This window comes from Peromyscus eremicus, chromosome 7 (assembly GCF_949786415.1).
Source record: "Peromyscus eremicus chromosome 7, PerEre_H2_v1, whole genome shotgun sequence".
Lineage (NCBI taxonomy): Eukaryota > Metazoa > Chordata > Mammalia > Rodentia > Cricetidae > Peromyscus > Peromyscus eremicus.
This window is the reverse complement of record NC_081422.1, coordinates 18,638,409-18,653,250: the sequence shown is the minus strand read 5'-3', so window position 1 is coordinate 18,653,250 and position 14,842 is coordinate 18,638,409. Positions and strand designations below refer to the sequence as shown.

At 38.8% G+C, this 14,842-nt stretch overlaps 1 protein-coding gene across 2 annotated transcripts in view; it reads right to left on the bottom strand.

Moving 5' to 3' along the window:
• The window catches only part of Bbs9 (Bardet-Biedl syndrome 9), a 434,048-nt gene that overhangs the window by 242,934 nt on the left and 176,272 nt on the right, over positions 1-14,842 (bottom strand). For both annotated transcript variants that reach the window (XM_059267526.1, XM_059267527.1), the window contains exons 10-12: positions 13,026-13,204; positions 5,846-5,922; positions 2,541-2,594 (exon numbers count right to left, since the gene is read on the bottom strand). In XM_059267526.1, the coding sequence (XP_059123509.1) occupies positions 2,541-2,594; positions 5,846-5,922; positions 13,026-13,204 (310 nt within the window). The remainder of the gene's footprint in view (positions 1-2,540; positions 2,595-5,845; positions 5,923-13,025; positions 13,205-14,842) is intronic.

Below are 14,842 nucleotides of genomic sequence, written 5' to 3'. Positions count from 1 at the left end.
CTTCACAGCTGTGTGAAATAAGGACGATCACACAGCATCCTACAAGACAGAAAACCACGGTGCCGAGAGCTGAGTAGTTCTTCCTGAAGCCACTAATTAAAAGGGAGAGAAATGTAACTGGGCTGCTCTCTGCCAAAACCCAGGGCCGGGCCTTCACACAGCAGTGTTTAAATCGTAACTTTATAAATAAAAAGGTTCCCATTTTACACTTCAGAAGTTAGTGCAGAGAAAGTAAACAACGTGCCCAACCCCACTGAGGCCATGGGTACTAGAGGGCTGCAAACCGCCCTCAGGAGCATCATGTGAGCATGAGAGACAACTCCCTGAAGTAATAACAAACTGTTTGGAAAGGAGCAGACATCCTGACTCTGCTGGCATAATGGTGGTGGCTTAGACAGCAATCACACAGTCTCCCATTGTTCAGGGTGTGCATCTGGGTTAGATGAACAACTGTGATAGCTCCCCCAACAGATTTATTGAATCCAACAATGGTCTAGGCACTTTCAAAGCACAAATCAAAGAGATAGGACAAAAATAACTACAGTAACAAAGAATAGTTGTTTTTTAGCCAAAAAGTGAATTAAAGACTTGGCTAAATCATAAACCTCATATTTTAAAAGGAAAATAATTGTAGAATATTAGGGAGAAAATATAAAACGTTAATACAAGAACTTTCCATGCCATTTTCTGATTCTAAAGAAATAAAATATAATCCCTAGGAAATATAACACCAAATGTTTACCCTAGGTATATAAATACGACTGCCAGGCCAGGTATGAACAAGCACTCTGCCTGTTGCCTGGAGCAGATGGTCACGCATCATGCACACATACTCGAGGTAGCCACATCTTCATTCATTTGGAACGGATGGAAAAATTTTCTCAATTAACTGAATTTATTATGATGGAAACTTTACTGGGTATATATCTTGGCTGCTGCTGTTATAAAAGGCCATAAGGAGAGATTTACAGCAGAAATTTGTATAGAGACTATCAGACAGGATCAGAAAATCATCCTGTCTGCTGTGTAAGTCCGGCCCATGTCATGTGACCTTGCATGCCATGGTCTCTCCTCTACTTTTATCATGGCAGTGAGAAGAAGAAGAATTGTGACCGAGGCATGGTCAGTGTAGTCAATGAAGAGAATTTTCCAGAACTCGTGTCATCACTTTAAGGTGGCTGGTACAAACGAGAGTCTAGGAAATGTGTGGGAGGGAAATGTGTGTTCACTAATAGCAACACCTCCTGTTGAAGTGAGGGTGGGGACATATACGGTGTGATCTGCTTTGGGCACAAGACTTCTTTTGGCAATGTAGAGAGAGCCTTGATGGTCACATGACTGTGTCTGAACAATGCCATTACACAGATCTAAAACAGCTTCCCTACACAAACATATAGGTCATTCCTGCACCTCTGCAGTTACTTCTTTCTTAAGTGTTTGATTTCTTGCCACTAATGCCTTTCCAGAAGAGTTTGTGATTGGGGAGGGGCAGGGTGGCTGGAGAAAGACCACCCTTGTTTCCAATGGCAAGGATCCAGAAATGTTAGCTTAGGAAACTGTTGTAAGACTGGGCTCCCTTCAGCCTTACCAAAGATCTCCACACTTGGGCCACCCGCTGGGCCAGTGTAAGCGAACACAATTGCTAAAGCCTCCTACCTTGTCAAGCTTCTCCAAGGATAGCAAGCTAAAATCTGAGGGAACAGAAAGTCGGCCAAGTTTTGACTAAGTGAATCGCCAAGATCCACAACTTTTCCTGGCTTCTAAGGTCTGGACAGTGATAAATATTTTCAGCTTAATAACGTGCTGACTGATTACCACACTTTAAGTGCCTTAAGAACATTCCACATTTGAGTTCTAGTTCTGAAACTCTACAGTGACAATACTGAAACTCTTAACCAAAACTACATCATTCATGTTCTATTTTTCCAGGACTATCAATTTGTCATTACTCTACTTTATAGCCTCTTCATTTCATATTTTCTCCCCATAAATGCATCCATTTAAAGTTAATGTCATAGCAGATAAATGCCTGAGAATTCTTTTTAAACACATATGTAATCATAATAAAAGAATGATTTTCTTAATATACATGTACATCTCCAATATCCCTTCACAATCCATACATGATGCTACAGTGACTGGTTTATAACTGGATGGTAATAACACAAATCCTTTATAAGACTTATAAAGACTTAAGTCTTATAAAGAAAACTTTTTAAGTGACAAACTTTATAAGACTTTTAAGTCTTATAAAGAAAACTTATTTCTAGAAAAAGGAGTCCAGGTCATGCTATGTTCTTAAACAAGGGAGGAGAAAAGCCTAACACATTTTTGTGTATATATAATTTTTTTTCTACAAGTGTAATTATAACTTATAGTAGAAGGGAACAACAAAGGTTTTCTATTTGCTACCAAAATTGAAGAAAACTCCAGATTTTAAGCATGTATTTACATGACAGTAAACTTGAGGAAAGCGTCAGGGACCAGAGGCTGGAATACACAATGCTGCCTGCCCACTGTCATCTAGAAGTGGTACCTACCTTCACTGTGATGGACGGAACGGAGTCGGCTCCAACTTCAACATTAGTGGCTTGCTGCAAACACAGAATTGAGAAACGTTTTCCTACTGATTTCAACAGCATTGGAACTGAGTGAATATACTAGGTGCAACAGACATTCCCCACCATGACACAGAAAGCTAACTGAAGGGTTCATCACACAATAGTCTAAGAGTCCATAGGACATTTTGGAAATGTTCATGTAGAAAATCATGAACAATATTTAAAACCCACTCATCAAAAAGGGAAGAAGAGTTAGAAAAGTTAGTTCACTTGAATGCTGAAAATATTAATGCTACTAACTAGTTCTTTATATTATATGGACAAATCTCTCCTTGCAATTCCCATAGAAACATTATGCTATACCATTATATAAAAAGCATGCTTTATTCAGGTTAATAATTTATACCTGAGACATGTAATTAATGATATACTGAGTAAACCTTACACCTGGAAACTAAACATGGAAGTGCATTTTTCTTTAACTCCTACATCTCATAAAAGAGTTCAGTGGGTAATCTATCACCATTAGCTTGGTTTGCCTGGTCCTACTGCTTAAAGAACTTCTAGCATAATAGAGCAAGGCAAATATTTCCTTATAATGTTATACAATGTGAGGAGAAAACACTCACTCTATAATAGAATAAGACCAAGAGGGAATATATTTTCTAACAATATACATATCGATTCCTACGGAACAACTGAGATTATAATGACTGTGCACAGTGAATAAATCAGATCTATTGTACATTTTATTTGGATTTTATGCAAAAAAACATTAACTACTTCTAAATAGAGATCGTTATGATGCCATGGGCATCTGAAGAATTAAGAGCTGAGAAATTCACATTCTACTTCCAGCTCCACAGGAAGTCCCATTTGAACCCTGATAAAGCTATAAAGCTGTTCCCTGAGGAAGATGAGACCGTGGTGCTTGTCTCTACTGCAGAAGATCCTATTCCAATAGAAAAATTTACTTCTGTTTCAGAGATTTGCACTTTCATAATAATGATTAAAAAAATATTAATTCAAGCTTTCTGCTCTAGTACTATGTTACCTAAAGCCAGGAAATAACTTCACATTTGCCCACAGATCTAGCAGGAAACACCTCCTGTTTCCTTTTCAACCCATGTCTAAACACCTAGACATTTCAAGGACAGCAGTATCTGAGGAACATGAAATCATAGCAGAGAAATGACTGTAAGAAGACATCATGACTCCACAGCCACATAAATTGTCAGGCTAATTCATTCCATCGAAGTAAGTATAATAGTCTAAAAACAGTTCTTAGAAAGGAAAAATACCAGCCAAGGCTATGCAGAGAAACTCTGTCTCAAAAAAAAAAAAAAATACAGTAAGACAGAGAAAATGAATCAGGAAATACAGCAAGACAGGGGAAATGAATCAGGAAGTACAGCAAGACAAAGGAAATGAAGCAGGAAGTACAGCATGACAGAGGAAATGAAGCAGGAAGTACAGCAAGACAGAGGAAATGAAACAGGAAGTACAGCAAGACAGGGGAAATGAAGCAGGAAGACAGAAATAAAACAGGAAGTACAGTAAGACAGGAAATGAAGCAGGAAAGAGACATGAAGGAAGAAGAAACAGCACTCAAAGTTACCAATCAGGGAATATACATTACAATGTAGAGTCCAAAATGTTCCTAAAGACACAGAGAATTCCTCACTCCAAACAGCCTATGCTTCAGAGAGCCTAGAAACAATTCTATGGGTCGCCCAACATAGCGGAAAGGAGTCATTTCCACAGTAAGAAAATGTGTGAACATTTGTCAGCTAACTAAGCTCCCCTCCCACTCCACTCTTCAAGTGGGGTGAAAACAGTGTCTGCTGAAGGGCAAACCTTTCATACAGAGCCTCTACTGTGTGAGTGAGCTGGGTCAATGTTTCTTTCATATTATGTTCCTGCCGCTTTTAACTGCACCTAATGTACTATACCATAGCAACATTAACATGGTTTGTACCATAATTTGAGTTGGCTGGTTATACAAAAGTTAATCTTTGAAGGCTCTGACAACCACTTGCTATATTATGCTATGATACTTAAATAGCAAACACATTTCCAAGGCAAAATTACATGATGATATCAACTCTAAATGCAGAAAATGTCCAAGTTCAGTCACTTAACTGATCAAGTTTGGACAGAGATACATATAAACTTAATGAATTCCATACAAACCTCAAGCAATGAGACATGATTACACACAAAAAAGTGTTCTATGGAAGAGTAAACAAGGACATGGAGTAATAGTCCCTTTCAGCCTTCCTGTTTCTCCATTTTAATCAGTCACAGAGCAAACAGATACAGAGCACCCAACACACAGCCAGTCCGAAGCGTACGGCAGTGAGCAAGATGAGTAGAGGGTGTGGGATGAGGTGGTGGAAGTGATGTCGGAAAAGACAAACGTGATTGATGATGATGACAGCGGTAACAACTCAACAAAGCAGAGTCCAGCAGAGGGAAAACAATTTCTGGACCCACTGTCCTTGTATACTACACTCTTGCCCTCGTTACTACTGTGACATATGAAAGACTATAAACCACCAAACCTTGACAGGGACCACTCAGAAGCATTACCTCATTAAACCTTCTTTATTCCAGAGTTACTTATTTTTACTTTATGTGTGGGGGTGAGTGTTTTGCCTGTTTGTATACACTGGTGCCCACAGAGGCCAGAAGAGGACCTCAGATCCCTGGAAATGGAGTTAAAGACCATAATGAGCTGCCAGTTAGGGGATGAGAACCAAACGTGGATCTTCTGAAAAGGCAGTCAGTGCTCCTAACCACTGAGCCATCTCTCCAGCCTCATCCCATTCATTTTCTAAAAGATCAACAGGGACAGGTTCAGTAATACGATACTGAGGAGATTTAAGGCACTTTCTGCCCCCTCACCTCTCACTCCTTTTTTAAACAGATCCTGCCAAGACACTAAGAAAACAGAGATGGTTTTCATCTAGAACAGTGAGTGGTTCTCAATCTCTGAGGGTCAAATGACCCTTTTACAGGGTCACATATCAGATGTCCTGCATATCAGATATTTACATTACAATTCACAGCAGTAGCAAAATTACAATTATGAAGTAGCAAAGAAACAATTTTATGGTTGGGGTCCCCACATCATGAGGAACTGTATTAAAGGGTCACAGTATTAGGAAGGTGGAGAACCACTAGTCTAGAAAGTAACAAACTCCAAAATGTGTTATCATCACATAAGTTCCTACCAAGAAGCCTAGAATTTAAATCAATTCAGAATACATAAATATACCTACAGACACAGAATCGAGGCTAGAGGAGACTACTGCAGACACTTTCAAGTCCTCTTCTCTGTCAGTCATGGGCCAAACACCTGTAATTAAACAATACATCTAATCATAAAGTAAAATGTGCTGTGTTTATATCAAAAACCAAATTGTAAATGCTCATGAGTCAAAAATATAATGAATTATAGAATTAAAAATTTTATGCTAATTCTTTCCTCAATAACACATTGAACAAAAATTGTCTTCCTCCAGTACTACCTAAGTACCGAGCCAATAAGCACCCAGTACTGAGAATTGTAGGTTTTTCCCTGTTAGTGAAAGCCTAAACTAGTACAACCCACTGGAAAGTAAGTTGGCTATGACTATCATGATACAAAATGTAAAGATCCTCTCACTTAACAATTCCACACCCAAGAGCTTATGCACAGGCATGCCCAAGGAGGGTCTCTGTTATTAATAATCAATAAAAGATGAAACAATTTAAATATCTATGTATCTTCATAAGGAGATGATTAAATAAAATACGAAATATCCACATTATCCAGTGGTCCAGAGCAGTAAGAATTTCATAAACCCATGTGAACTAACATTAAATGGACTCAGAAATACTTCTTAATATTTTAAACAGTAAGATGTATAATCTAACATGAACATATCTGTGTAAAAGGTGTAAATAAGACTTAATATTTTTAAGAAATATTCAAAACTCCGGATCTCTGAGTTCAAGGCCAGCCTGGTCTACAGAATGAGATCCAGGACAGGTACCAAAACTACACAGGAAAATTGAGAAACCAAAAAAAAAAAAAAAAAAAAGAAAGGAAGGAAAGAAGGAAGAAAGAAAGATTCAAAACTCAATAAGGCTTATAGTCAAAGACTGGAACTAGGTTCTAGGGTCAAAGAGACATGCTTTCCACACTTATCCTTTTAGTAATGTCTGAATTATTTTATCATATACATATGCCATATGTACATACATATGTCACATACACACACACATATATATATCACATATAAATACATATACCACATAGACTATATGCACATACATATACCACAGACATACATATACCACCGACACATACATATGGTTTAGCTAGGGTTTGACTGTGTCCCTCAAAGGCTGTCTCTTTGAAGGCTGGTCTCGGGTTCTGTAGGGCTAAGGAGTGGCAGCATCTTTAAAGGTGAGGTTCGGTAGGAAGTCCTTCAGCTACTGAGGTCACAGCCCATGGAAGAAACTGATGCAGCATTCCTCTGACCCCAGTGAGTTCTGACAAGAGGCTTGTTAGGAAAAGGGCAAACCTAGCCCCTCCCTTCCTCCTGTGTCCCTAGTTTATGATACACAGTTTCCCTTGCACATACTTCTGTCTCCACCTCGCCCATTTCTCTGAAGTACTACTAAACACAAGCCAGTCTTGGCTTCATGCCCTTGAATTTCTCATAACTGTCAACTAAATAAAACTTTCCTTCATAAATACTCAGCTTCAAGCCTTTTGTTATAACACAAAGTAGACTAACAAATGCATACTATTTCATTTCCCTAATTTTAATGTTTATGGTGCACAAAGAAATATTACAAAAAGCAAATTATTCTAAATAAGAAACAAATTATATTTATAGATATGCATAAAATACGTATGTATTTATGTATAGTCACACAAATATGTGCTTAAATAACATTTTAAGTGATAAACATATGTGCATACACGTTCATACATGTCAGATAATTGACAGCCAACATCTACTCTTCCCTCATTTCTCTTTGTGGCCAAGCACTATTGTTGTGGAAGTATTCAACTTCACCACAGAAAAAGGTTCCTCCCCTGACTCCAGGGTCAAATTTAATCACAGTGGTTGTTGAACACAGCTCTTAATAGCATGACCAGTGGTATTGGGGCTGGGCAGTGGAGACATGCTTTTATGAGAGCTGTTTCTCTCTAAAAGAGGGATTCTGAAGAACAGCCTTCATGTCTGGAAATCCTATCTGCACACAATGCCTAGAGCATCTACAGCTACCCAAGATCTTTAAAAGGAAAGGTCCACACATGCTGAGGATGGAGGATAATACCATTGACTCAGGTGTCTCACAGCAGGACTGTCCTAAACCACCACAAGGTGGACCCATCACTACAGCAAAGTCTGAAAAGGGAATTCTAAACCTAGGAAGGGTATAAAAGGCTCTTTGTTGGCCATTTGATAACCACTCTTTGCTTCTTCACTAAAAGGAGCTCAGTGTTGTCCAGAAGGACAGCCATCAGCAAACCCCACGAAACTTTCCGGGCTGCTTTGCAGATTGGAAGGGTCAATGAGATAAAAGCTTAAGCTGCTCAGGGTGTGGCTTCCAGGAAAGCTCCTTTAGGGGCTGACTCAGCTGCAGATGTGAGGCAGAAGTTCCAGAAGCATTCCTGAACCAAGACATGATGCTGGAATAGAAGGATCAAAGTCCCTGAAGAATTGTGGAGCCAACCCTGAACTGCCTACTCCTCGGTTTCTTTTACAAGAGAAACAAACAAACCTCTCCCCTCTGTCTAAGCTGCTACGTTCCAGCATTCTGTTACATGTACCCACACACAACCGGGAACGAACAAACTAAGTTCAACTGTTCCGAGCTCTTGGAGATAGCATCAACTAAGGCGGCCCACACATATTCCAAATGGAATACAGACGCATTTATCTTGCCCATGTCTGCACTCTGTACTTGTCTGAAAGCACACTTAAATGCCACATCCAGGGCTTCATGAACACACTAGGTATAGAGTATATGATAAGTGCTTAAGTCATATGGAAACCCCATCTCTTGAAAGTTCTCACTGAAAGATATTGTTGACTCCTCCTAATGAAAACATTTGGCAGGGTTCACACTAGCACTCTGATTTTCAAAAGCTTCACCATATGCACAGAAATTATTGCTATAATTTCATTCTTATAACACATATTCCCTATATAACTTACACACATAAAATCAGCTTCAAAAAATTTTATTACAGTAGACTTATACACCATGTGTGCAACAAAACATCTTGACACTGGCTTTAGATTTTGCTGCAACCCTTTCTTTGAAAAAGTTTTCAAAAGCTTTAAGTATGGAATATAGCCCACAAAACAATGCACATTTTTTTAAAAAGTCAAACTCCTCCCCTCAGCTCAGGGAGCTATGCAGAAGAGGAGGCAGAAAGATCCTAAGAGCCAGAGAGGATAGAAGACACTCAGGGAACAGGGTCTTCCAGACACAACATGACTGACACACGTATGAACTCACAGAGACTGTGGCAGCATGCACAGGGTGCTGTGGTAGCATAGGGAGGGGCCGCATGAGTCCAAGCCAGTGTCAAGATGGGGAAGCAGACACACGCTCCCACCCCAACCAAGAAGCTATCTTCAACTGACAACCACTGGCAAAGGAAACAGTTCTCTCCAATGGAGTCTCTCTGGGTATATAAACACACTTAGGGGTAGGCCCCATGCCCAGCTGTAGAGGGCCAGTGCAAAATGAACTCAATGGTATTTTTGTAGACTTTCTGTCTCATATTGCTTTGTTTGGGCATATTTTATCTTATTAGTATTTTGCTTGTATAATATGATTTCTAATTCTGTGTTTTCATTGGTTTTGGTTTTTTGTGTATGTATGTATCTATGTGATTCTTGTGTTTTTTCTTTGTTTTGTTTTTGGGTTTTTTTTTTTCAGCATGGCTTGTATGGTTTTTGTATTTGCCTATTTATTTTCTAATGAGAGAGAGAGAGAGAAGGCATGGAGTTGGATGGGTAGAGATGTGGAGAGGGTATGGGAGGAGATGTGGGAGAGAAAACTGGGATCGAAATATATTGTATGAAACAAATTGCTCCATTTTTAAATATTTATGTAACAAATTTATTTTTTTTAAAAAGCCACTATACTAAAGTATCAGTAAAATGAACAATGAGGTCATCCAGAACTTTAGCGTTCAGACTTTTCATGATCTATATTGAAATAATATGTCATTTCCTATAATTAAAAGTATTTAGGTGAACAGGAATATCAAACTTTCACAAAGGAACAGAATACTAAATATTCTTTATGTCTAGTAGTAAAATCTTCTATTTCTTAAAAGTTTCTCTTTGTATCTTTTTTAAAAATAAAACCAAACAAAGATAGCACAAACATACAGAGAAGTTTAAACATTAATCAAATGTTGAGATTATGTAAAAAACAACTTTCGTCAAAGTCTGTGGGTGCACCCCTAGCTTAAGTAATATATCTAGAGTAGCCACAGTAACCATAAAATAAAATGGCCTCGTGGCAGAGGGTGGATGGTTCTAGAGAGAAGGGATAGAAGGATACAGATGCTATTGAGGGGAAATGGGGGAAATGGAAGTGATGATTAGGAAGTTAGGAAGGTGGGCACTATGGTGGGTCAGTAAATAATACTAAGGATATTTGGAAAAGCTATTGTTTTATGTTCACTTAAAAATAAATACATAATAAATGTAAATGTGTACACATGTACATAGTTTGAATGAAGTTATACCAATTGTGGTGATGATGTTGGTCATAAGAGCCACAGACTGTCTAGCAAAAACCCATGCCAAGCATGGGCAACCTCTACTGAGTTGTGGGAGTTCAAGAGACTCTGAAGACAAAAACTTGTCTTCCAGAACTTGAAAGTAAGATCTTATTTCTGAGGAAACCACATACTTCAGACACAAGACTTGGAAGAATCAAGCTGGAACTGATCTGGAAGCCTCCTCCCTCAGGACTAACTCTTGTCGAACCTTAAGGTCCTATGCAAGTTGCCAAGAGAAACAAATAATCAATAGTCCTTCCCAGCTGTAAGGCTTACAAACCACGACAGTCAGCACAGCAAGATGTCCCCAAGAGTGCAGCATGGCACTTGATCCAAGAGCCAAATAACTGGACTTAAGGTATACTCAATAGGAGGCAACTGTGCCTGGTCCTGTAAACCCAGGTAACTCCCCATGGCTGGTGAGGTCATGGAGCTGAAGGGAGAATCTATGACTACCACCTTGCTAAGCTAGTATAATTTCTAACTGCGTCCAAAACCTTATCCGTAAATCCACAAATAAGTGTAACTTTCACTCATCAGAGAAGCTTCTTCTTGCCTCAGAGACCATCACAGAAATCCACAACTGGAAAAAATGCAGAGAACAACTACTGTGAGCCAAATCCCAACCACTATGGCTATAACACAAGCCCTACAGCTAAGGCTCGGGGACCAGTGTGGAAGAGAAGGTTTCAAGTATAAGAGGCAGAGGACTGAGGTATCTGCTGTGAGACAATGTCATCTACATATCACAGGGAAGCTGCACCCATGAAATCTAAACAATACAGCTGCCTAAACACGACTGCACAAGCTGACACGGATAGGGAAATCTCACAAGGTCTACCCCTAGATAAAGAGCTACAGTCAGTCAACGGCTGCTGAGAGAATCAGTCTTCTCCAGGGACAAGCCCTGTGATAGGTGATCTAATTCCAAAAGGTCAGCCCTAAACCCCAACACATATGAGCAATACTAAATGGACACAGCAGGCTATATTTATGCGTGTGTGTGTGTGTGTGTGTGTGTGTGTGTGTGTGTGTGCAGTAATAACAATTAAAGGAGAAGAGAAGAAGTCATGGATTTGAAGAGTGGGAAGGCATGGGAAAAGGTGGAGGGTGAAAAACAAGAGTAGAAACTGATATAAATGCAGTACACATGTATGAAATTCCCCCAAAAAAAATAAAATAATAATTATTTAAAAGAAACTTTTTCAAGATAAACAAAAGGATCAAGGAAGTGACAAACAAAACGTCCAAGCCTTTTCATTGAAGGGCATCACTATAACTACTAGGAGATAATAATTAGCTATGCGGGATTTTTGAACAATTTACATAATTCATGTTAATTAAACTACCATTAGCCATTCCTTGTGGAATGGCAAGGATCACAAGACAGAAACTCGAGTAAAACCCACATTATTTAATGAGCTTGGGAAACTTATATATATATAGTTTATAGTTATATAGTTATATATATTGTTATATAGAGAGAGATATATAACAATCTTCTCCAATTACACACTAAAATGACAAAAACTGTAATTCCATTCATCCTCTAGAATATTGGTATCAAAACTGAAAACTTAAACTGTATGTTGCAGCCTGATGCATCCATCTTCATTTCCCTCTGACGAGGCATGCTGACAAGAGGCTCGAAAGATCTCCATTTCAATAGTTTACTTTGAAAACTTTCTATAAGAACGTGTGAAGCCAAAGCATAACATCTTTACTTTTAATATTCCTATTTTAATATATCATCTCAGTTCCTAAAGACAGAGGAATATAATCCTGGCAAAAGAGATCAAAAAGTACATAAACCGAGCGAAGCAAACGGACCAGGATTAAGATCGGCTCTCTTGCTTTGGTTGGCTTTTGATGCTCCGTTTCTTTTATTATTACTGCTTGTTTTAGCATTTCTTTTATGTGAAAATGGTCCATATTTTTTCTCATTAAGAAAATACTTTTACCTGACCCTGAAAAGGGAACTTAAAGTAATGATTTTCACATGTCCAACACGAGCCAGAGGATTGGTGTTTTGTTTCTCCTTTTAATTTACAATAAAATTACACCCTTGTGAGTCCGGACATAAAATAACATTGAGCTACTCAAAACTTGGGAACTGAAAATATCACCAATCCCTGCGTCATTGGAAATCAGAGTATCCCAGACTGCACTCCATTTGGACGGCTAATTAACTCCAAGCATAAATTATATCATATAAGCTGCAAATTACTACATTTTTAGTAACAAAGTGGCAATTCATGTACTACTTGGATCTCTTTTCAAAGAAGCAAATGAAACCAAGGATATTGTAAGTTAATGATTGACTGTAAGCTTCAGTGCTCTTCTCACAGCCTAACACCACCAAGAACTACTTCGCCTTCACTGAGAAGGCAAAATACCTCAAGTCTAGACAGAGCTGTCCCTAGAACACATTAACCACAGCAGTATCTTCAATAAGACTAGTTTTCAGGAGCCACCTATACAAAGTCAGCACAAGGCACTTGTATGCTAAAGAGCAACGCTTTATTCAAAATCTTGAACTAGGCCTGGGAGTGAAATTTAACTAATATTTACAGAGCAATATCCATATACAACGTAAGATGAACTTTATAATTAACATTAAAATTATACAATAAAAACTGCAAATGAGATACCTTGTGATTTTACATCTTTGATGATTCTCTGAAGTTCTTTCAATTCTACATCAAGTTCATCATAGTTGAGCTCTCTTGATTCAACTTTTGGAGCTTGGAACAAAGAAGGATCTGTCCCCAGATATGAACACTGCAGGTGACCATCGTCACTGAGGGTCACTATCACGCCCTTCAAATCACTGTAAGGTGCAAGAGAATATAAGACATAATTATCAGCCTGGACAAATGACATTTTTACTCAAATCAGCTTTATACACCATTAAAAAAATAAGTATAAAATAGGTTTATTTCCAAAACTCAATTTTAATGTTTCAAACATCATCTATATTTATAGATGTACACTCAGTGTTAAGATGTATTACAGAAGTGGATAAACATTGTAATGTATTATCTGTCTACCAAAGGAATCTAATTACATGGTAAATTCTGATCTTAAATACTGATCTTAATCCACAGTACAGGTGCCACTTGTCAATGTCATATCCAACACGTGAATTCCACTTGCAACAATGGAGCAAGAGATGAGACTAGATTTCTAGCTGGAGGCAAGGCATAAGGCATGTGCTCAAGGCCAGGACAGCCATGAAGTGACCCCAAGAGAGGGACAGCCACAGCAAAGACGTTGGAGACCTGAAACGTGTCTTGAAAAAACAAAAAAAAAGAAAGAAAGAAAGAAAAAAGAAGAAGTCTTGAAGGTAGATATCTCTCCTCTTCTGGATTCATGGGACTAATTCTTTCCACACAGGACCCCTCAAGGCGTCCCTAACACACACTCCTACCCAAGGAGCTTTCTGACTTGTTCCTTTCTTCTCTCCCCATTCCTAGACAGAAAGGGCCACTTTCCTGAGCACCAGCTCTTTCTCCACCGCTATCCCGATTCATATCATTCCTTTTCCTCGTTGTCTACTGTTTGGATGTATCCCTCAAACGGGACCTCAGAGACGGCATCAGGACATGAGTGCTTTACCCTCACAGAGCAAGACTGATTAGGAAAGATCTTCGAGACAAGGAGCTTCAGTGTCGGTCTCTCCCCGGCCACCGCCCCCCAACTCCTTCCCTCCTTCCTTCACTCCCTCCTTCCCCCCTCTTTCTCTTCTCCTCCCCTCCCCCCTCCCTCTATATCCTGAAACTTCACCCTGAGATGCTGAAACGAGAAGATCTCCACCAGGTGTATACCCTCAATCTTGGACTCCTGAGCCTCCACAAGCATAAGTCAAATAATTTTCCTTCCTTTCTAAACCACTCAATCTCTGGATTTCTGTAATGGCAGCAAAGAATGGATCAAGATACTGTTCTCGCTCTTCCTTCTCAGGGTCCTTCATCTCTGCTTCTCTCTAAAACTTACCTGTAACATATACATTATGGCTGATTTTAATATGCAATGTTTAGAAATTAAAATTACACATTTATCTTAACATACTATAAAAAGCAGTTGAAGGAAATACTGTATTTGCTTGTTCCTTGGTACTCATAGAAAAAAATTCAACACCGTCCTAAACCATTTAGCGTTAATATATGAGTTCCTTCCATTTTTGTTGTATGTTCTACTCTGTCCTTTGACCTAACAAAAACATGTTGCCTTTTTTGTTGTTTTAAATGTCCATACACATATGTCCTGTGGGGGGGGGGCTTATTTCCCCTGATATCCTCAACCACCTGCTTGCTCCCTGCCCTCTCTCCTGTTAGTCCCCATTTGTCCCCCTAGATAATTTCACTCCCATTTTCGTGTCATATATACATGCCAGATTTTAAGAATCTTATAAAAATCTAGAAATGATAAATGAGAAGAAAACATACATTTTCTTTCGAGACAAGTA